Source organism: Delphinapterus leucas, chromosome 2, assembly GCF_059928025.1.
Source record: "Delphinapterus leucas isolate spDelLeu-1000000601 "Yukka" chromosome 2, BTC_Dleu_Yukka2, whole genome shotgun sequence".
In the NCBI taxonomy this organism is placed as follows: Eukaryota; Metazoa; Chordata; class Mammalia; order Artiodactyla; family Monodontidae; genus Delphinapterus; species Delphinapterus leucas.
The window spans coordinates 178,508,731-178,529,881 of record NC_143130.1 but is presented as its reverse complement, the minus strand read 5'-3'; the positions used below and the strand labels follow the sequence as shown (position 1 = coordinate 178,529,881).

Sequence of the window (21,151 nt, the reverse complement as noted above, 5' to 3'; positions counted from 1 at the left end):
CAGGTACTTTTTAATTTCATGACACTTATTTACCCTGTTATCTGATTCTAATCTGCACTGGCTGGAGCCCTTCTTCCTCTTGTGCTGTCGCTGACTCTAGCTTTTAAGGAGGAGCTTTGCAAAGTCCCTGGCTGTCCAGTGGTTAAGACTCAGTGCTTTCACTTCAGAGGGTGCGGGTTCCATCCCTGGTCTGGGAATTAAGGTCCTGCAAGCTGCGCAGCGTGGCCAAAAAAAAAAAAGTGGCGGGTCGTCCCTAGTCAAGGGTACCCCCTTGAATGCCACTGTTCAAGGATGGCTCGCGTTCCTTTCAGACGAGGTCTCCCGCAAGCTCTCCGACATGTACGGCCGGGAGCTCCACCTGAAGCGCACCGTCGTGGAGCAGCTGGCGCACACGGCCGACCGTGACCTGGCCCTGAGCTACCTGTCCATGTGGCTGCACCAGCCCTACGTGGAGGGCGACAGCAGGCTGCTTCTGGAAAGCATGCTGCTTGAAACCGGGCACCGAGCGCTGTGACCTCCCAGCGTGGCTCTGCGCTCCTCCGGGCTCTGGACCTCAGCTTCTGCAGCTCCCACGGCGGACGGTCTTTCGGGTGGGCCCTGTGCCACACCCCGATCACGCCCCTGCCACACCCCGGGATCACGGCCCCTGCCTCACCCCGGGGTCACGGCCCCTGCCTTACGCCAGGGTCACAGCCCCTGCCGCACCCCGGGATCACGCCCCTGCCGCACCCCAGGATCACGGCCCCTGCCTCACCCCAATCACGGCCCCTGCCTTACGCCGGGGTCACGGCCCCTGTCGCAACCTGGGATCTCACCTGTGCTCTGGCTCAGCCACCCACTGACCTTAGGATCTTCCAGACCTGATCATTTCACCAGCTCTCTGCGGTTATCGCTGCTGCCTGCCGTCCACCACTCAGCGTCATCTGCACCTACTGTGAATGTGTCACTATGAAGACTTCTGCCCGAAATAAATGAGTTCCTCAACAGAATGACTAAGTGATCTTGTTTTTGTAAATTAGGTGTATTTTACATAGATTACATTTATTTAGAAAATCCCTGGTTTAATATTTTTGCGTATTGTTTAAACTGTGGGACCGTATTAGTTTTGTAATCACAACTAATCTTTAAAGTACCATAGAGTCACTGAGCAAAGACCAGCATCATGGAAATGAAAACTGGCTACCAAAAAATTACCCCTATTTTTGTACTGAGGCTGTGACAGGCCAAGTGAAGTGTCTTCCATGTCATTCTCCGGGCATAAATCCTATAGTTTGGCAATATTTACAACCAGATATCCGGGGTCAGTCCTGCCATTGCTCCCCAGAAACAGAAATCTAAGAAACTTCGTGCTGTGTGATACAGGATGTAGCCTCATGAAACTGAACTTCTAGCATCCCAGGCAAAGAAAGAAAATATTCCCAAAATAAAAGACTTTATATATCATGGGAATGTATTTTGAGCGAAAGGATATCTCACTGCGTAAGTTGGCATAGCCAAAGCATTTAAAGGCAACATGTCTTAGAATTTCTCTTTCCTTTGCAGTATTTATTAAAATCTAACCATCAGAAAAGCATCCTGTCAGATGTCCTGCAGTCTGGAAACCGCCTGGTCAGCATTCGGCAAAAGTGGCACCCTGCCCCCTGCTTCCTGCGGCTTAGACAGCAGGCTGCAGTCCTGAGCCAGACAGGCAGGACGGGGCCCTCCGAGGCACGAGGTCAGTTTTGTGTTTGGGGTGGGGTGTGGTTACTTAAAGAACAAATGCTCTTCAGAGGAGACCCTGAAGAATTTCTAGCCCTTTCTAGGACATTTCCTGTGTTCGTGATGCCTCGTCCTCGGACACCCAGGTTGCCCAGAAGAACTAATGGAAACGATCAATGCTGCTGGTGCCAAAACCCCACCTCTGTGCAGTAGCACTGAATTGAATCTCGGAGACAGAGTTTGGGGTGAAGAAGAAAAGAATAGCTTTATTGCTTTGCCAGGCAAAGGGGGCCACAGCGGGCGAATGCCCTCAAAACTGTGTGTCCCAACCTGGGGTGGGGTTGCTGATAAGGATAGAGTGTGTGCAGGGCCCTCGTTCCTTCAGTCCAAATATCTGGCATCATCGAACTGTGGCCTCTCTGGAGTAAAGAGTGCTTCATCAGGTAGTCAGCGTCTTCTATTTGTTGGGGGTTTTAGTTCTGCAGAAGAGCTCAAAGGTATTGTTCTGTGTATCCCTTGAGGAGGAACCAGGACCCTGCCCTAAGGCTGCACTATTGTTTCTTGACTACTCCTCTTGTCTCTGCATCCCCTCCGTTCCCTGATTAGCGGCTGTTTGAACCTGCCCTTTGGAACTCAGGGAAGGCCATGGAAGCTGAGTGAAACCAATCTCCTACAAACAAGAAATGGGTGACATGGAAGGACTTGTGCCCAGGAGTCCCACAGGGTCCTGCTCCGTTTCACTGCAAAGGACAAACAAGTGAATGAGCCAGGTGTCCAGTGGCATTAGCCCAGGGGTCCCTCACACAGCGGAAGAGGCATCAGATTGATGGAAGAGCTCTCGGCTGTTGAGTTTGCTGAGTTCCAGAGTCATTACACAACTATAGGACAATTTCTATCTGAAAGGAACAATGAAGCCATTGGAGAACCCATATTGGACTTCTAAGCATAGTGGATTGATCACCAGATATCTCCTCTGCCTCTGGGAATCTTGCGAAATAGACAGTAAAGAAATATTAACAGGTAGAATCCACAAAAACAGAACTGGGTTGGGGAAGCAGTTCAAGATGAATTCACGATAAGTACATTTAATGAAAACTAAAAAACAAATTCCCTCTCTCTCTCTTTCCAGGAAACACAAAAGCTTAGACAAACCACGAAAGTAATCACAAGGTACTGAACACAGCACAGCTGTGAACAGTGATAATGTGACTTCTGTTGATCAGCCACTCACGCTATTCACCAAATATTCCCAGACTCCTGCCTTCCCGGCCCATGGAAAGCCTGCACTTCAGTGCCCTTGGGCTTGGGTGGGACCATGTGGCCACTGAAGTGCCTCTCGTGGTGGGTCTAACCTCTCCCAAAGCTCTCTCCCTCTGGTGGCGCCACCAGCAGTGCTTGAGATGTGGCTGCCCCTGCTGGGTCCCCCACCGACCTCTGAGTGACATGACTTGTGAGCAGGAGACACACACCCCTTTGTTGTTTCGAGCTGCTGAGGTTTATCAGAGCTGCTACTACCACCTCTCCAGACTGACCTGAAGCAATTTTAACCACTCTAGGGGGAGGCGTTTGGCTGGTCCTCCTTTGGTGTTGATTCTCTGCTTCATTTAAGTGTTACCTGGCTATGGCTACCAGTTTAGGAGGAGGTTTCAGAGCCTTTTTTGCAGCAAGGTGTGGCCAAGGACCAATGAGATGTGAGCAGAGGCCTTGTGTGCATCTCCCAGATCGTGACCCTCACAGGCTCCTCTCTCCAAGGGATGGAGCAGACACACGGGGCAGCGAGCCTTCTGAGACCTCTGGGAAGAGGGCCACCCTAGGTGCGGAAGCGACCTCGGTCTGGACCACCTCTGGAGCAGAGCCACTCAACTCCCTGAATGCCCACCGGCTCACATTTTTACTTGAGAGGTGCCATGCTCTGGATATGTCCCCCCAGGTTCGTGTGTTGAAGTCCTAACCCCCACGCCCCAGCCCCCCAGGACTGGACCCCCAGTGGTTTCGCGCGGCTCTGGGTTCCCGAGAAGTGCCCGAGTCCACAGGATGTGCTGAAACCAAGCGGGGCCCTGTGGGGCTTCCGGGCATGGAGGCCTTCTTGTCCCCCGTTTCTTGTAGGCAAGACTCCAGCCTCCATGACCTCCCCTGAGTGCCAAAGGGCAGGTTCGAACAGCTGCTAATCAAGGGAGGAGCGGCCAAGGCTAGGAGGCGAGATCACAGGGACCCGAGAAGCTCAGCAAGGCCTCGAGAAGCTCATCAAGGCTAGGAGGCCCGCGCCTGAGACCGCGGCCACTCATCTTGTCAGCAACCCCGCCCTTGGGAGGTATTGTTATAAAGCTCCTTATCAGATCCTCCCGGGCTGGGACACATAGTTTTTCCAAGGCAGGAGCCCACTGTGTCCCCCTCTGTCTGGCAGAGTAATAAAGCTGTCCTTTTCTACTTCACCCAAAACTCTGTCTCTGAGATTCGATTGGGCACCAGTGTGCAGAGAAGCTGAGCTCTCGGCATCAGTGCCGCGGCCTGACCCTCGAGCCCGACTCTCCTGAGCAGCTGTGGTTTACTCATTCCATCCTGCAGGGATGCCCACCCTTCCGTTCCTGTTGGACCCGCTTTGATATCAAGTTAGAGGACAGGAAGACGCCCCCAGTCACTTGAGAGGGCTGTAGGCAATGTGGCCCCCGAAGAATAAAGCCCGCCCCTCCACAGCGGGCCTGACGGGAGCACAGAACCAGGGGGTGCAGCCCACAACCCACAGCTCCGCTTGCCCAGGGCCTCTGCTGACAGTCTCTGCCAGTGGGGGCAGAGGACAGCTGTGCCCTCTTGATGCTGTCGTCTGCGTGTGGGCAAATGGCCCTCCCTTTCTCTCCCTGTAATAGAGCCAAGGAAAACATTCCAAAAAAAGAGAGATCTTGATAAGTGACTTTACACGTGGGACATCAAAGGACTGGGGGTCCCATCCCTATGCCTCACTTTCCTCATCCATAAAGTGTCAGTAGAAACAACTTTCTTTCCTACTTCCCAATAAAATGCTGCCCAGATGGCAAGCTTACGTATTTATTTTTTTATTGAGCCCAAAAGAAGCTTCTAGTATGGACCAAGTCTGGTGAAAGAGCAGCATATCACCGAAGAGAAAGGGGGCGTAGTTTTTTGGAACTGGGGAGCAGGGGAGATTCAAGAAACAGTGTAGTGGTATTAACTGCAATAGTGATCAAAAGCTCCTAGGAGTTAGATGTATCGGGAATTTGTTATCAGGTAACGTATCTGCCATTATTACAATGAGGAAGGTGTAGGAAAAGGTAGACAGTGGGGTAGAAAGACATTATTCTTTATAAATAAAATGTTCACTTGTATCAGTACTCACATTAGAAAAATAAACATTCCTTGAAGTAGACGTCCAGGTAAAATACATACAAATCTAGGACTGCGGTTCTGGCTCCATTTCACTGAGAGGGCTCCGTCTCCATGGTTTCCAGAGGACCCCCTTCCGAGGGGCCCGGCTGCAGGGCAGGCCCCTCTGTGTCGGTCACTATGACAACGTCCCCCTCCCCAGACACTACGGAGCCTGGGTGGGACGAGACGCGCCATCAGGAGTTGGGATAAACACCTGCTCCTGTCGCTGGGGCGGCAACGTGGGGCCCCCACTGGCAGTTTCGAAAGCCAGGGCTTCCCTGACAGCAGTGATGCCCTCCAGCTCCCTCCGGTCAGCGTGTGTCTCGGTCCCACAGGGCGACTGGTCCAAGTCCCCCGCGTGGCCTGTGAGGCCCCCTTCAGGACCCAGAAATCCACCCCGGCTGGGTTGAGGCCCCGGCTCGGACGTGGTGCCGTAGGCATAGCCGGCTGGCATGACGTCCACGGACCATGCTTTCTCCTGCGGCGGGGCCGCGGCCTCCAGAAGCAGGACCTCGCTGGGGCCGGACTGCGGGCTGCTCAGGTGGGAGCCGCGCACCTCGCGAAGGCTTCCCGCCTCTGCATTTCCAGGCCGGCCAGGCAGCAGGGCCATCGAGGTGCCGCAGAGAGCCCGGCTTCCCTGGCCGTCCCCAGCATCCTGTTCTGGCGAGTGTTCCTGGGCCAGAGACCCTGGTTCTCCTAACTGAGTATAAACCCCCAGCCCACGGGCTTCTCGAAACAAGAGAGCAGGGTCTGCAGACCCACTCCCGGCGGCTGAGCCAGCAAATGCTTTCAGCTGCTGGCCCGCCTGTGCTGTGCTGCCGTCGAGCTCAGAAACGGGCATCGTGGGACTTTCTTCAGGTAGGTGAGACGCGCCCCCATTTACTCCAGCGGCAAAACCTAAACAGTTGGGAGAAACAGACAATCATGTGTGTACTGCTATGGCCGGTCACTGTATTCACTGCGCAAAACCAGCTAGTCCAAAGTCATTTTCCTGCCCAAAGATGAAAACATAAACCCTCCTTGTTGCTTGGTAGCTTCCAAGAATGGATGAAATTAAAAGAGGAAACGCAGACTAGTTAGGGGAGAGGAGCTGTGTTCCAAGCAGGTGCCAGAGGGTTTTCATGGTTCTCAATGAATAAATCTGCCCTCCCCTCCGGAAGAATTAAGTAATAAGTTCTAGAAGGGAGAATGCCTCTTTAAATTAGAGACTTTAGGATCAGGCGAGGTATCAGGCGGCCCTGATAAGATTTTAAAAAGTTATATAACCATTCTCAGCATGCCTGCCGTACGTCAGGGCTGTCTCATTGATCAGTTCTGGCGAAATAAAGCCGGAACACGTCCCATTTTCGAACGTTAACCCTCAGCTGGCACTTAGAGCCAAGTCTCACGAAAGCCAAGCCATGGACTTGGTGTGTCCTTGGGACCTGTCCCTGGTCTCAGGTCTGCCTAACTTCTTGGGACCCCCGCCAGGTACAACCGACTCAGTACCACGAGGCAGGTCTTCGTTTCAAGAAAGGACCCAAGAAAACCCCAAAGACCCCAAGACTCATGGGGAATAAACATGGAACCACAGAACACTGGGAGGTTGGGGTAAAACTCTTGAGAAACCAGAGGGTTCTCTGAGATGTGGCCATAGGGGCACCCACCCGAGCAGCAGGCCTCTGAGCCCCAGGGTGCACCCCGCAAAGAGTCTTTTACCCGCACTGGCAGCTGGGGCACAAGAGGCCAGCCTCTGCCGGCCTCCACTGTCGGCAGAATACTCTGTGGTGTCCTGGGGCACAGTTTCTCTTCTGGTCCTTTTCACCGAAGCCAGCCTGTCCTCTGCGGTCTAGGAAGAGAAGATGCAACCAGCTAAGACTAGGGAGAAACAGGCCACCTTGCACCTTTTCTTCCTGGAAAACAGTGTTGTGAGTTGAAGAGATCCAACCCCAATAGTGCAATGTGGAGCAGACAGTAGCCGGGCGCCCCTCACGGCCACGCCCACCTCATTCTCCCTCTTCTGCGGGCCAGCACCCTCCAGGTCCTCCGGGTCGTCCTCTCGGCTGTTGCACTTGGGAGGAGTGTAGTCCGTGTGTATTTCTTTTTTCCTCAGGAATTCTTCTGTGATTCCTAAGGACTCGGCAACCTGAGCAGAAAGGGGCCCACAGAGACGCTCCACTCAAAACACAAGATTCGGAATCATGTCAACACTTAAGAACAAAGGGCTGAGTTTAAATCTATGAAGTCCCTTTGTACAGCAAGGTGCCACCTAAACAGTGGGGAAAATGAAGATAAATTGTCGTCACAAGCTTCATCATGTTAGTCTGACACCATGGTAACTTTCTTGCCCATTATTCCTCCTTTTCTGAATTCTCACTGGTATCTTCAGAAAGATAATCCTGCCTATTCTGGGACCAGATCTCCTTTCCCAGTTGATGGAAAAGATGTGGGTTTGAGAGCCAGAGCTGGACCCCAGCACCTCTGCTCAGAACCTGGGTGACCTTGGCAGCCACCTACCTGCTAAGTCTCCTTATCTTATGAGGGAGACCACAGTTGCCCTGAAGGGACTTTGTAAAGATTAGGTTAGACTCCCTATGCAAAACCTACGTAAAGCACTGGATGTTAAGGTAATAACCAACAGCCATCATCACTGATACCTGGACAGCATAAAGAGAACACCACAGAGCAGGCAAGGGGTGGGGAAGGAAGGAAGGGTAGCAGGTCAAGGTTAAGCTAGAGAACAGGGGTCGGCAAGCTTAGTGCCCAACAACCTGACAGTGTCCCCTACCAACAGAGCCACTGTGTTCGCTCCAAAGAGGCTGCGTCACATCCCGAACTGCCCACAAAGGGTCCCAGTGAGCATGCACAGCGTTCGTGCACGTCCTGTCTGCTCCGTAACAGGATGGTACCCACACCGGCTTAACCCACAGTTTATGAACAGGTAGGTGACCACTGCCAACTGGGGCATCTATGGGAGGCCTAGCAAAGAATCCATTGCATTTTAAAAATATATGATTTAAGAAAATAAAACACAAGAGTTTATTAGGTTATATTAAATATTGAATTTGTATAAAACTAATGATCATGGCCAAAAAAACCCCAAAAAACAAAACCCAAAAAACCCATGTATTATATTACACTGTAGATTAAGACTTCTTGCTACAGAAGCAACTAACTGCTCTGTACTGAGAAAACACTCACCTTTCCAATCACAGACAGGCAGCTCCATCGTCAGTGTGATCACGTTAGGAGCAGTCGAAGTCACCATGGCCTAAGCAGTCTTCATCGTTGTGTGAGTGACCTTTTAGTAAACCTGACACCACTTATTTACCTTCTGACCTACTTACTTACGTACCTGTATTCACTAGCTGGTTGTATTTCTTAGATCCCGCATATAATTGATGCTATACCGCATTTGTCTTCCTCTGACTTACCTCCCTCAGCATAATGCCCTCCAAGCCCATCCGTGTTGTTCAACAGTCTGGCGAAACCAGACTATTACAGCCCCGGCACGTGAGAGCCGGAAAAGCCCGTGAGCTCAGTGCTGCCCTTTGGCAGAGGGGTGGAGGGTGCAGGGACTTGCCGGGAGTCAGTGAGCTGCTCGGTGGAGGCGCAGACCTGAGTCTCCGTGCTGGACACAGTGAGAGGCCCCTGGGTGACCTGACCACGGGCCACACTCTGCCCAGAAAAGGGTTTGATCCGAGACAAGTAAATCCTCATCAGTTCATGACATATTTTGTCAAGGACCCAATATAGCTAAAGGCAATGACACTGAAATGAGAATTCTGTCGACACAACCGCAAAAAATAACTACTGGTCCCTGTGTAACTCAGCCCTTTGCAAACACCTACACACTGAAGAAAGACACAGTCTATTCACTGTGATCATTGGTGAGTGGGAGGATTATGGGTGTTTGCATTTATCTGCATTTCCGAATTTTCTGAAAAAAGCATGTATCGCTTTTATATTAAGAAAAAAACCCTGCACTTGACAGTAGAAAAAGCTAGAAGAAGCTGACTGGGAAGATGTCACTACAAAAATAAATATCCTCCTTTTTAATGGACAGCCTTCTTTTGGCTATAAGAGCGAGTCTCTCTTGTGAGCTTGTTACCTTACTGTTGTTTATTTCCAGAGAACAGGGACCAGAGCTATGGAGGTAATCTTGACACATTTTCTTAACCATTTTATGCAACTCTTCAAATTCCTTGTACACAGCTGGGAAGAAAGGTTTTGCTAGATGACCTTTTTCAACCTTAGTGAAGATAAAGATGACAAAAAAAATGTTTAAACCCAAGGCAATGAAATGGAAAATACAGAGAGAAATCTGAAAGAGGGAAGGACTCAAGTTCCTCAGCCCTCAGCAGCCATGAACACAGGCACTGCCTTCGCTCCCCAGCGAGAGCCTATGTGTGCCCAGCATTGTGCTCGGCGGGGCACCAGAATGGGCCTGGGAGAAGCAGCCCAGGAAACAAACCACCCCAGATGAGGGCCACAAGAGGATGGTGGCCAGGGGAGCGGTATGGGAAGGCAGAAAGGCCCTGAGGACGAAAACGGGCACATTCCAGGGCCTGCAGGCCAGGGAGGGCCAGGCCTCTGCTCCTTGGGGCGCCTCCAGGGAGCGTGGGTGCCGGCGGTGAGGCCGCATCTCAGAGCGGGCTCATCGGGGGCAGAGCTGCAGTGGAGGAGGCTGGCAGGTGGGTGGGAGCCAGGAGAAAGGTGACTGTCGCTCCTCCCCACAAAGTGAAAACAGTCACGGGTCCACGAGCGGCCTGCCTGAGAGCCGTGTGCTGGGCATCCGGGCAGGACCGGCAGGCTCACTTTAGCTCTGTCCTGGGGGAGGGAGAGGATTTCCACGGGCCTGGCTCCTTCTAAGTAAATATGAAGGACACCTTTCTAAATAACTTCAAATCATCCCCTCAATCACTTAGAAACACTAAGGAGACTCACCTTCATCAGAAGAAATTCAGACACGGTCACGACCTGAGCCAGCAGAGGCAGAGCCAACTCCACTAGATCCTCCCGGTCACACTGGTGGAGAAACTACCAGAAGAAAGCGTTTGACATCTTTGACAGTATGGAAAGAATTTCCCAGCAGCCAACGAGTTGTTGTAGCAAAGAACACAGAAGGCAGAAAGTTCCCTAAATTCTCAGTGATTACGCGCCTCTCAACTGTAAACGTTCTGCCTTGTTAAGTATCGCACTTGCTCACCCGCTGACAAAGCCCCGTGGTCAACGGTGGGTTCAGAGTCTGGCTCCCGTGCGACAGCACTGAACGAGCGGTGGGCGCCAGGCCCTGGAGAAGGACACAGCGGTGGGGAAATGTGCTTCCTGCTCTCCAGGGCTCACCAACTAGTGCCCGAGACGAAAATGCAAGCAAATCCCGGGGCAGCCCGCCGCCAGGAGACCACCACCAAAGCACACGTACAGGCAGGACAGACGAGGGGGGGGGAGGGGGGGAGAGGATGCAGGGAGGGCACCATCCTCAGTCCTCAGGATGGGGGAGGGGTGAGTGAAGGGGGAAAAGAGGAGCCATGGGTGCCTCTGGGCACCCAGCTGAGCACCCAGGCAGACCCCTGATAATAGGGGGTGGGGCAGGAAGCCAGACTGTGGGCTCCGGCAGGATGTGGAGGGCTCTACAGGACAGCAGGTGGGGATGCCTGAAATCAGCTCTGAAGCTCCGGAGCGGTCTGGACAGAAGTACAGGCGTGAGAGTCAGCAGACGGAAGGTAGTTTGAGAAAGCAGGAGGTTGAGTGAGATCACCCAGGGAGGCAAGAATGTCAGGGCGAAACCGACAAGTCCTAGAAACAGTCATACAAGGCTCAGGGAGGTCACGGGCTCAGGGCTTAGGAAGGGCCATCAATTGGGAGCTGCAAACTGGCAGGGGTTCCGAGGAAGCCACAGATGGTCATAAAACAGTCAAAAAGCAAAAGGAAAACCTTTTCATTTGCAAGATAAAAATGTCTAATCGTGACTTTCAAGAGCCCTTAGAGCAAAACGACCAGCTGGTTTCCAGCACTCAGGAGGCGTGAGAAGGTGGGTGTGTGGGGCATGGCCCCTCTGCGGCCTGGCCCACGTCCGGACGTCCAGGACGCGCATCACAGCAGCAGAGAGGGCACCTCCTCAGTTCCCCGCTTCCCAGCCACGCGCACCTGGCCGTGCTGCCACTGACTGCTCTGGCCGCCACCTCTCCCCTTGCACAGCGTCCCCGCCCAGCCAGGACAGGGCCCGTTACTGGACGGACACCCAGTTCCTGTATAAATGAATGCCCGTTTCTGGGGAGACTCCCATCTGTAAGATCAAGAGCGGTGCTGTTCGGAGCAGTCCTCGACTCTCAGTATGAAAGGTGCGGCACTGCGAGTCAAGGTGACGTGTTAGGGTCACCTCACTGGTCTCAGATCCAAATTCTGGATCCGCCACCGACCTGCGGGGTGACCGGGTACAAGTTAACAGCCCCTGTGAGGTTCAGGTTTCTCACCTAAGTGGAGCTACTATGGTCAGGGACTCAGTGAAACGAGGCACAGCAGCTGTGCCGCTGCGGTGCCTGCGGGAAGCCCGTGGTCGGGGCTGGGAGGCGGGGCTGCTGACAGCAAACCACTCTTTCTGGGGCCAGTTGTCTCACTAACTTATCTCGTGCTCTCTCTTGCTGTTTTTCACTTCTTTTCTTTAAGATACTCATCCAGCCATTAGCAGGCAAATAAATACATCCTAGTCAAAGACAATTCGGGTAAGTTTGGGTTTCCGCTTTTCTAAGCCAATCCAACTAAATTCGATAAACTTACTTTCAAGGGGATGGAATGGAGATTCTAGAGTTCAAAACCTGAAACATGCTTTTATACCTTGAAACTTTTTACAAAAAAAAAGAAAACCATTTCTGTTGTTTTCTAAACTGCTTCCATGAAAACACAGCTTATAATAATTCTAAAACTGAAAAAGGCAAGCAGCTCTATGTTTAAGGCCCTCTGGTCATTTCAAACAGGTACACCTAGGAGTCATTTCAGATAATGCTGTCTTTGAATTTATTACACACTTCATCTAATTACACATCAGGTGACCTAAACTGGGTATTTTACTTCTAAATCCAGAAACCTAATAGTGAACTGCCACGTACCATGCCAGAGACACAGGTTTCAAGAACAGGGTTCTAAGAGCGACGCACCTCCAGGAGCCTGGCTCTGCTCCTTGCCGGGCCCTGTACACACGCTGCCCCAACGCCCACCTGCGGGCCAACCGCTCCACTCTGCTCCAGGACGGCTGCGCTGGGCTCTGGGAGGGCCACGGAGTAGCCGCTTCTTCTACGTCCGGGGTGTCTCTCTGATCCCAAAAGGGCTGAAAAACTTCCATTTTTTGGTTCAGGCACCAGCGCCTCTTCAACGTCTACGGACTGACCATTCTAGATAGGGTTGCACACCCAAACAAAAATAAAATAATCATGCTTTATACACCATGATGAAAACCTTAAAGCAGAAAAATGTCAAGTCAAAAGCAAGGAACTTGCTAAATTCTTCTTCTTTGCATAATTAAGACACATTAACTATAATCAATGCATCTTACAGGTAAACCAAGTATCCCTTTAAGACACCAGACGAATACTACCCTGCAGGTCAGGGCTGACAAACCCTAACCCTGGGGTGTTGCCCAAAATGAAACAAAAGACTTTTCTGATGTCACTACCATCTTAAAAATTGACCTGAATTTTGTTAATTCATAATTTACCCATGACTTTTAGATTTTTTAAATTATTTTTTATTGGATATATTTCAAATACCATCAAGTTCATCCTTTGGAAATATACAATTAGGTGGATTTTAGGATATTCACAAGGTTGTGTAACCATCACCACTATCTAATCCCAGAACAGTTTCATCATCCCCCAAAGAAACCCTACACATTATCACACATTCGTCCCTCCCCCCAGACCCAGCAGCCACTAATCTACTTTCTGTCTCCATGGATTTGCACAGCTTTGTGAAAAGAATCGGGATCTAACACTATCTAGCTATTTCCTCATTCTGTGCCAATTCCCTCCTCCTCTGAAAATAGGAATAATACACCTACATCTCCCAGGACTGGTGGAAGGTTAAATACAAGGAAAGGTAGCACAAAGTGTGTCCTCTTAAAGAATTTTCCCTCCAAATCTTCATTAAAATGGAGCCTCAGGAGGAACGCCAGGTCTGCCTGTGGCTTTAAGCACCACGTGGCCATCCACGGCCGACTCAGGAGAGGAGACGAGACATAGTTCTGGTTGGAGGGAGCCGCTCTGGGACCCCACGGCCTCAAAGCCATCTGGAGCAAGGCTAGGTGCCTCAATTCCAGAAGTCAGATATCCAGAAGCTGCTTTTGCTGTGGTGTAAGATTTCATTATTGAAGGAAATGGAAGGTGCCAGCCGGCCTGGTCGTCCAGTTTGTCGGAGGCAGTCCTGGCTGTGCCTGCTGTCCCTTGGAATGATTAATAGTGCCCCTTTCATTCTCAGAATGTCCGGGTTTAGGTGACAAACTACATGGTCATGCTGGTCCTACTACAACTTAAGAAAAGTTAGAGGTCTCTCGAAAGTCGGGCTCTTGCCAGCTGTGAGAGGCGTAGAACCTCCTAGCAGAGGCAGCCGGGCCTAGAGTGCAGGCTTTGAGGTCAAAAGACCTGGGTGTAACCCCAGCCTGGACAGAGTCCTAGGCGTGCCTCGACGGGGAGCCCGTCATCCCCTCTGAGCCCCACGCGCCTCGTCTCCAGTAGAGACTCCTGCACCTGCCTTTAGGGCTCTCACAGGATGAGAAAACGTATGTGATGTTCCTGCCCAAAGCAGGCGTGCAATAAACGGTATTACTGTTATTACTATTATTACTGAGGCTGCAAGGTGAGACAATATTTTTGAATCCTAACACAGGGCTGTCCCATGGTTCTACCACTAGGCCTCACTCAGTACAGATCTCCTGGGCCCAGGAGGTGTCTGTTCAGGCCCCAAGGAGCGGATGTGAAAGCGGAAGCAGCCGCTGGCCTCAGCCCTCCCGCAGGAACCCCGTCTGCTGCTGGGAATGAGGTCGCCACGAGCAGGCAAACATGCATTTTCAACAGCTCCCAGGTCCCTAAAGTCACAAACTCCCATCAAGTAGTCACATCAATTCCAACACCGGTTTCTCTATTTAACGTCTGAAAACTACAAATAACGAACAACAGCTAACACAAGTCAAAGGAAAAGGAAGGAAGCTTAAGACAAAGTGGGATGAGGGCGACCACAGAGGCCAGCCACTTGTTAAAGTGATCCACCTGCTGTTTTTTAAATAACTGACCTACTGTACATGGCACACAAATGCTCACCACACATGTTGGGTAAGTTAAAATTTCAGTAAATAAACGTTGACGTGGTGATGCAAACTCATGGTGACTCATATCTGCTTTGTCTGATTGAGTTTCGGAAGGGGCAAAGCAAGGAGAGAACACGGCAAGCAGACGTCTTACTGCGGACGCCCCAGGCAGCAGCCCTGTGGACTGGCGCCCCCCACTTGGACCTTTCCCAGGCCCACAGTCATGTCAGCATGAGCCGAGAGTGCTTGCGATTAGTTTTACTGACCGGATCTACAGGACTGATGCCTGCGTTCCCATCAGTAAACCGTCGGCACTGGACGGAAGACACACTTCTCCTCGATTATCTGGCAGCAGTGCAGACAATGTAAAGTTAATTTAAGGATGATGGGCAGGGGACTTCCCTGGCGGTCCAGTGGTTAAGGCTCCATGCTGCCAATACAGAGGGCGTGGGTTCGATCCCTGGTCGGGGAACTAAGATCCCACATGCCGTGTGGCGTGGCCAAAAAAAGATTAAAAAAAAAAAAAAAAAAAAAAGGATGGGCAGGAATCAGGACGCTATCACCAGACAGAAACGTTACCTGCAGGCCACCCCGTGCTGAGCGGGCCCCTTCCTCACTTAGAAGAGCTGGCGTGGACAGCTCCCGAGATGCCAGGCTGGTGGTCCTGCCCTCCGTGGGGCCCAGGATCATGCTCCCATTGGCTTTCTTAGACAGCAACGTCTCAGGCTCCAGGTGGCCATGGCCTGGATTCAGTTTAAAGTGCCGGGCAAGCCCCCCCCTTCCTATATATGACTTTTCACAGGTCTGACACTTAAAAGTTTTGGGCCTCAGAGAGCAGCTCGATAAATCAAAGAGCACCTGCCTTCCGCTGTGGTCTTCATCTTCCTCCACGCTCAGTTCTGAATAGTCGTCAGAGTCTGAGGGGTGACCACCGGCCAAATCCTCTGTTTTTATGAATTTATAATCTTTAGCTTTATACTTGGGAGGTCGAGATATCCGTCCAGAACGTGTTTTCACTTTTAAAGATTTTTTTAGTTTCTTGGTGCATTTTGTTTGCGAGTTGGAAATAAATAAATTTGCTGGACTGGATGAAACAGATGTTCCTGCTGGCGGGTCAGAGGCTGACAGAGGGGACAACGTGGTGCCTTGTCCACTCAGGGCCTCAGAGGCCAAGACTCTCTTTGCAGGGTCTGGTCGGAGGGCGAGCAGTGGCCTCTGGACGAACACCTGAACAGGAGGTTGAGGTGAGTGACTCAGGAAACGCGGCTGTGGCCCGGTGCTCAGGAGGGGCTGCGCCCTGAGCGGCTGAGAGCTGGCGACGCTGAGCCCCAGCACGCTGCAGTGTCTCCCTAGCGGCTGGCTCGGCCTGGCTGTCTTGGGCTGGATGGTGGCCAGTGCAGGCATCGGCTTTTCCTGACCTTTCGTCTCTCCAGATGTAACCTTGACACAGATGGCTTCCAATTGCTTAAACACAGAAAGAGAAAAGGACTATGCTTATCAACATTTCTACAATTTTACTCTCATCTTAAATCCACTGTTGAGATTTTTTTCTAACTTATACATCTTACATAGAAAGGAGTCTATATAATGTATCTGTAGTGTTTACAGTGGTGTTTCTCAACCCTTCTGCCCAGTCCACAGTAATCTATTTTACGTCACACCCCTCGTGCTTACAGAAACATTTGCATATATAAACAAAATAGAACGTTCATGCACTTACCATTCCTACATAAAGGCCTTCTGATAGCATCTACTCTACATCACTTTAAAAAAAAAAATACCAGTCAAGATCCACTAATAAGCTCATGAATATCCTTCTTTATAGTTTTACCATATTTGTATTAACTTGGAGTTCTTACTACTCTAAATTGGACTCAATTCAATATGTGGCCTCTTTTTTAAAAGTTTTCAGTGAAATTCTGGAAACCAAAAAAGCCATAAAGAACTATGTAATTCAGGTTGCTACCACCTACCTTACAACATGCAACATTACTACCCGGGGAAAGCCCTCTGCTATGCCCCCAACCCGCATGCCTTTTTCTTCACCCTGTCCTAAATCTGCTCTTTACCATTCTCATGCATTCTTTATATTACACTTGTAGATATCCCTAAAGATATGCAGTTCTGTTTTGATGTGTTTTTAAGCTTAGGTAAGTGAATATCATCTCCGGTATCTTGTTGGGGCTTTTTCCTCCCTATCTTGTTTGTGAAATTCATCCATATTGAGGTGTGCAGCTCTCAGGCGTTCATTTGCTCTGCAGCATGAGAACAATGTTCTCCTGTCAGAGGACAGGTGGTCACCAACCCTGCGCTCTCTGGTCTGCTCTGTGCTGTGACGTATGTGTGTGTATACATGTGTGAGTTCCTCCAGGGCACACACCTAGGAGCGGGGCTGCATTTCTTCACCAACTTTTTTTTTTGACATCTAATGAAGTTTTAAATGCATATGCTTTTTTTTTTTTTTTTTTTTTTTTGCAATACGCAGGCCTCTCACTGCTGCGGCCTCTCCCGTTGCAGAGCACAGGCTCCGGCCGCACAGGCTCAGCGGCCACGGCTCACGGGCCCAGCCGCTCCACGGCATGTGGGATCCTCCAGGACCGGGGCACGAACCCGCGTCCCCTGCATCAGCAAGCGGACTCTCAACCACTGCGCCATCAGGGAAGCCCCGCATGTGCTTTTTGATCCCCAGCAATCCTGCTTCTTGGATCCCAGAAGAAACACCGGCACAGGCACAAAGATGTATGTCTGGGAGGTTCAAGGCAGCACTGTCTGTAACAGCAAAACACCCACCAAAGGGGAGGGCTGCTGCCAACAAGGTTCCACAAATACTGAGCAGTGACCGGGTGCCCGACACAGCGCTTTACGGAGACTAAATGCTGTCATGGGCTCAGACGAGGGCAGCAAAACAAGGCTCCTGCCCTCACCAAGCAGAAACAATGAGCATCTTTCTCCAGGGAGAAAAGACAGACAAACCTCATCACCCAGAGCGGCTTTCTCAACTGCAGCACAACTGACATTTCGGACCAGTAAGTGTGTCGTGGCAGGTGTGCTGTGCACTGTTGAGCACCATCCCAGCCTCTACCCACCAGATGCCAGTAGCACTCCCCAAGCTGTGACAATCAAAAATGGCTCCAGACAGCGCCAAACGCCCCCCGTGGGGCAAAACTGCCCCCAGTTGAGAACCACCAATTTGGGGTCACCAACAGGCCCTCTTTGGACTCAACCCTCTACCAAGTAGAGGGTCAATAAAAATATCACACAGGACAGAATGGAAACCCTCACTGAAATCAAGCTGGAGTGTATCTGTCTGAGTGCATGTTATACACTTACTACAAACAGCAGAGACAAGTCAACATATTGGTTTTTGAGGAAGGGTACAGAGCTGGTCCTGGGCTACTGTGAATCCAATGACAGCTAGATTTACTTGCACATCTTTTAAGAATCACATTTGTTTCACTTTACTACCAATCACTTCGAATGTGTCTCTAAGCTCTTGGGGTATTACCAGATAATGCCATTAAAGACAGACAGATAGAACGCCCCCACCCCCCCAGGCCAAATCCTATTGTTTTAGAATTACCACAAGTGGCCAAGCTGGTCTAATTCTTTCATCTGCTTTCCAGACCAGTTTACCAAGTGGGTACTATACTTGATACTTTGTTATATGTCTATTTCATTCAACAAAGTTTTACTAAGTATCTCTGGGTGTCAATACACAAACAAAAGTTAAGTCCCAGCCTCACCCTTGGGGAGGGGGTGTTTCCCCTGCCCCACCTCAGTCACCTACAAACTTGCTGACTCAGGATATCCTGCCTCAAAATCTGTACTTTCAAAGCTCCACTGATGATTCTGAAAGCAGACTAGGTTTCCTAAGGAACACCGATAGGAAAGCAACACCAAGGTGCAACAGGTGCAGTAAGAGGGGCAGAACAGTTCAGGCCTGGTAGGCTTCCCAGAAGCGGTGACCTCCACGGGGGGCCTTGAAAGCTGAGTAGAATTTTTCCCAGATGGAACACCTATTCTAGGTGTAAGGAAAAACGTGTGAATGCAGGGATGCATGAAAAAGGGCACGTTGTGTGGTAGGAAACTGGAAATGTTTCTGTGGGGCAGGAATGGGAAGGATGGGAGGGATAGGGGCTGACCTGTGGGAGTGTGTCCACTTGGTCTGTGCCTTCTAATCCACACCACCCCCGATAGAGAACCACAAGGCCTGGGATCTCCAAAGGCACACCCTGCCCCACCTCCAGCACTGCCTCTCCTCTCCTGTATTTTCAACTTGGACCCACCCTGCAGATCTAGTTCAGATGCCACCTCTTCTGATCCCCTCAGCCAGAAATAACCTCTCCCTTTCTCTCAATGCATTTAGTTCTTTATCGTACCTCTAGCTTTCTGGCCTTGATCAGAAGTTATCCTGAGTCATGTTTTACCTGCCTGGTAACATCATAACCTCCCTAGGGGCAAGGTACACATCTGATTTGTCTTTGTGGCCTCCATGGCACAGCTTGTGGGAGGGGGGGGCAGGCGGGCAAAGAATATTAGCTGAACAGACTGCAAAATTACATCGTCGTGAATGCAAGTAGAATTTATAGCATTCCAACTAGATTAGCTACCGAACATGACCATGCTACCTAAGTTTGCTTTCATTTTCTGGAATACGTCATTTTTGGACTCTTTCCTAAGCTACCAAACCCAAAAAGCTGTAGCCACATTCAACAGGCCCTGGAGAGTAGCCACACCTAGGGGACCCTGGGCAAAAATCACTCAACCCCTCTGAGCTAGTTCTTCATCTGTAAAACACTGATAAAAGCACTTCTGTGTGGCTGCTGAGAACCAAGCGGCTCAGCACAGTGCCAGGCACGGAGCAGAGGCCAGCAAATGAGCCACTGGCACCCTTCTGACTCCACAGACCTGCTGTGCAGGGCTTATGTGAGAGGCATCTGTTTCAACAGCAGAGTACGAGCTGGAAAGCTCACCCAAGGAGCCAAACCTCCTACAAATAAGGAAACTAAAGCCCAAAGAGGTCGCGTTACCCAAGGTCACACCTCTAAGAAGTATGGCATTTGAGCAGAATCATACTTGTCTTCCCAAACTTTAGTGAGACAACCTTTCCAGTCTTGATGACCAACTGGGTATGACCCTAAACTGTCAAAATCACTCAGTCAAAAACAAAACCGGGGCTTCCCTGGTGGCGCAGTGGTTGAGAGTCCGCCTGCCGATGCAGGGGACGCGGGCTCGTGCCCCGGTCCGGGAAGATCCCACATGCCGCGGAGCGGCTGGGCCCGTGAGCCATGGCCGCTAGGCTTGCGCGTCCGGAGCCTGTGTTCCTAACTGTAGAGGCCACAACAATGAGAGGCCCGCGTACCGCAAAAAAAAAAAAAAACAAAACCGTAAGGGAAACCCCGTGAAGATCGCTGATTCTATTCTCTACCTATTTATTCTAGTGGAAGAAAAATCTATGGCAATTTTGAAGTGAGAAGCATTGTCCTTTACAAGCCCAGTGCTGAAAGGGGATGCCTTTACACGTAATGGGAAGGACCTCAGGCTTCAGGTGCTACACCGGACCCTCTGGGCTCGGAAGACCATGTTCTAGATCCAGCTTCCCTAGCAGCCAAGAGCTGTGTGACGGGAAAATAGCGCCGCTGAGAAGGGATGTTGGCTAGTATACAGAGTGCTTTCACGTGTCTCATTCATTAAGCGAATGTCGGGCACGTGCTGGGCCATTTGTAACTGGGGTTACAAACACAGGCACTGCCACAAGCCCTGCACCAAGTTACTGTAATGTACTTAATTCTGTCCCGAGTCTCGTCCGTGCCACTTGCAGCACCTTCCACATGGAAAATTCTCCTCTTAATGTCCTTCTAACCCATTCTGGTCTCCACTCCGGTGTCAGGCCTAAGGACTGCTCACTCTCCAGCAGCCCCCGTGTCAGGCCCACAACACGCCTCACATCCTTCAGGGCTGTGGTTGACGCTGCGCCTCGGGCAGGGTCCGGAACACCGTGAGTGATCAAGGCGAATGAACGGACGAAGGCCTGCGAGAGGAGCCAGGCGGCACGGAGGAGCCCTGAGCAGGGCTGGGTCCCAGGCAGGGGCCGCCATGGGCACAGGCTCCGAGAGCCCGGAGCGGGGGAGGAGTTGAAAACGCTGGGGCGGTGACAGGTGCGGGTGGCCTGCGGTCCCCATGGAGCTGAGTGTGGGGACGCCCTGAATTGTAACGCGGGCGGACACCGGTCTCTCGGGCTGAGCACCTCTAAGGCCTAAGAGGGGAAGCGCGGGCTCCGGCCTGCCCGCCGCGAGACCTCGTCCTACTCCGGGCCTCAGTTTCCCCGGAGGTCCCTCCCGGCGCCTCACCTGCGGCGGTAGCAGGCGCCGCGGGCGCGGGGGCTCGGCCCCGGGGCCCCGCTGCAGGGCGGCCTGCTGGGCCGCGTCCCGCAGCCGCCGCGCCGCGTCCTGCAGCACGAAGGGCGGCGGCGGCGGCGGCTTTGCGGGTGGCTGCGCCTTCGTCACCTGCTCCAGGACCCGCCGCAGCTGCTCGGGGCCCAGCGGGGCCACGCGCGCGGCGCTGCCTCTCTGGCCTGCGGGAGCCCGGCCGCCGCCGCCGCCGCCGCCGCCGCCGCCGCCATCCTCACTGCCGTCCTCAGCCTCAGGCTCCGCGTCCGCCATAACGGCCGACGCGGGGACTCGAACCCCAGTCACTGAGCTCCGACCGCTCAAATGTGCGTCACCTGGGAAAGGGGGGCAGCTACGAGTGCCCCGCAGGCCAAGACACCTCGGAAGGCGAATGCACCTGACCGAGCAG

The 21,151-nt window shown here is 51.8% G+C and overlaps 2 protein-coding genes and 1 long non-coding RNA gene across 5 annotated transcripts in view; 2 read left to right on the top strand and 1 right to left on the bottom strand.

Annotated features, from left to right (window-relative positions):
- CINP (cyclin dependent kinase 2 interacting protein) overlaps nucleotides 1-989 on the top strand; it is a 14,511-nt gene extending 13,522 nt beyond the window's left edge. For both annotated transcript variants that reach the window (XM_022576046.2, XM_089908217.1), the window contains exon 5: nucleotides 312-989. In XM_022576046.2, the coding sequence (XP_022431754.1) occupies nucleotides 312-514 (203 nt within the window). In that variant the 3' untranslated portion in view covers nucleotides 515-989. The remainder of the gene's footprint in view (nucleotides 1-311) is intronic.
- On the bottom strand, nucleotides 312-21,151 carry ZNF839 (zinc finger protein 839). The gene is given in 9 exon segments (XM_022576045.3): nucleotides 312-5,266; nucleotides 5,269-5,973; nucleotides 6,775-6,904; nucleotides 7,061-7,201; nucleotides 9,167-9,307; nucleotides 10,003-10,095; nucleotides 12,213-12,446; nucleotides 14,933-15,817; nucleotides 20,704-21,151. Coding segments are annotated over 9 exon segments (2,781 nt in total). The 5' UTR covers nucleotides 21,016-21,151; the 3' UTR covers nucleotides 312-5,126.
- LOC149750366 (uncharacterized) lies at nucleotides 1,559-10,471 on the top strand. Of its 2 annotated transcripts, none has more exons than XR_016392279.1 (3): nucleotides 1,559-2,718; nucleotides 2,828-3,628; nucleotides 3,805-10,471. It is a non-coding gene; the product is annotated as an uncharacterized LOC149750366 (long non-coding RNA). The 2 variants fall into 2 exon arrangements; XR_016392278.1 differs by having other exon boundaries at nucleotides 2,828-4,009; nucleotides 4,264-10,471.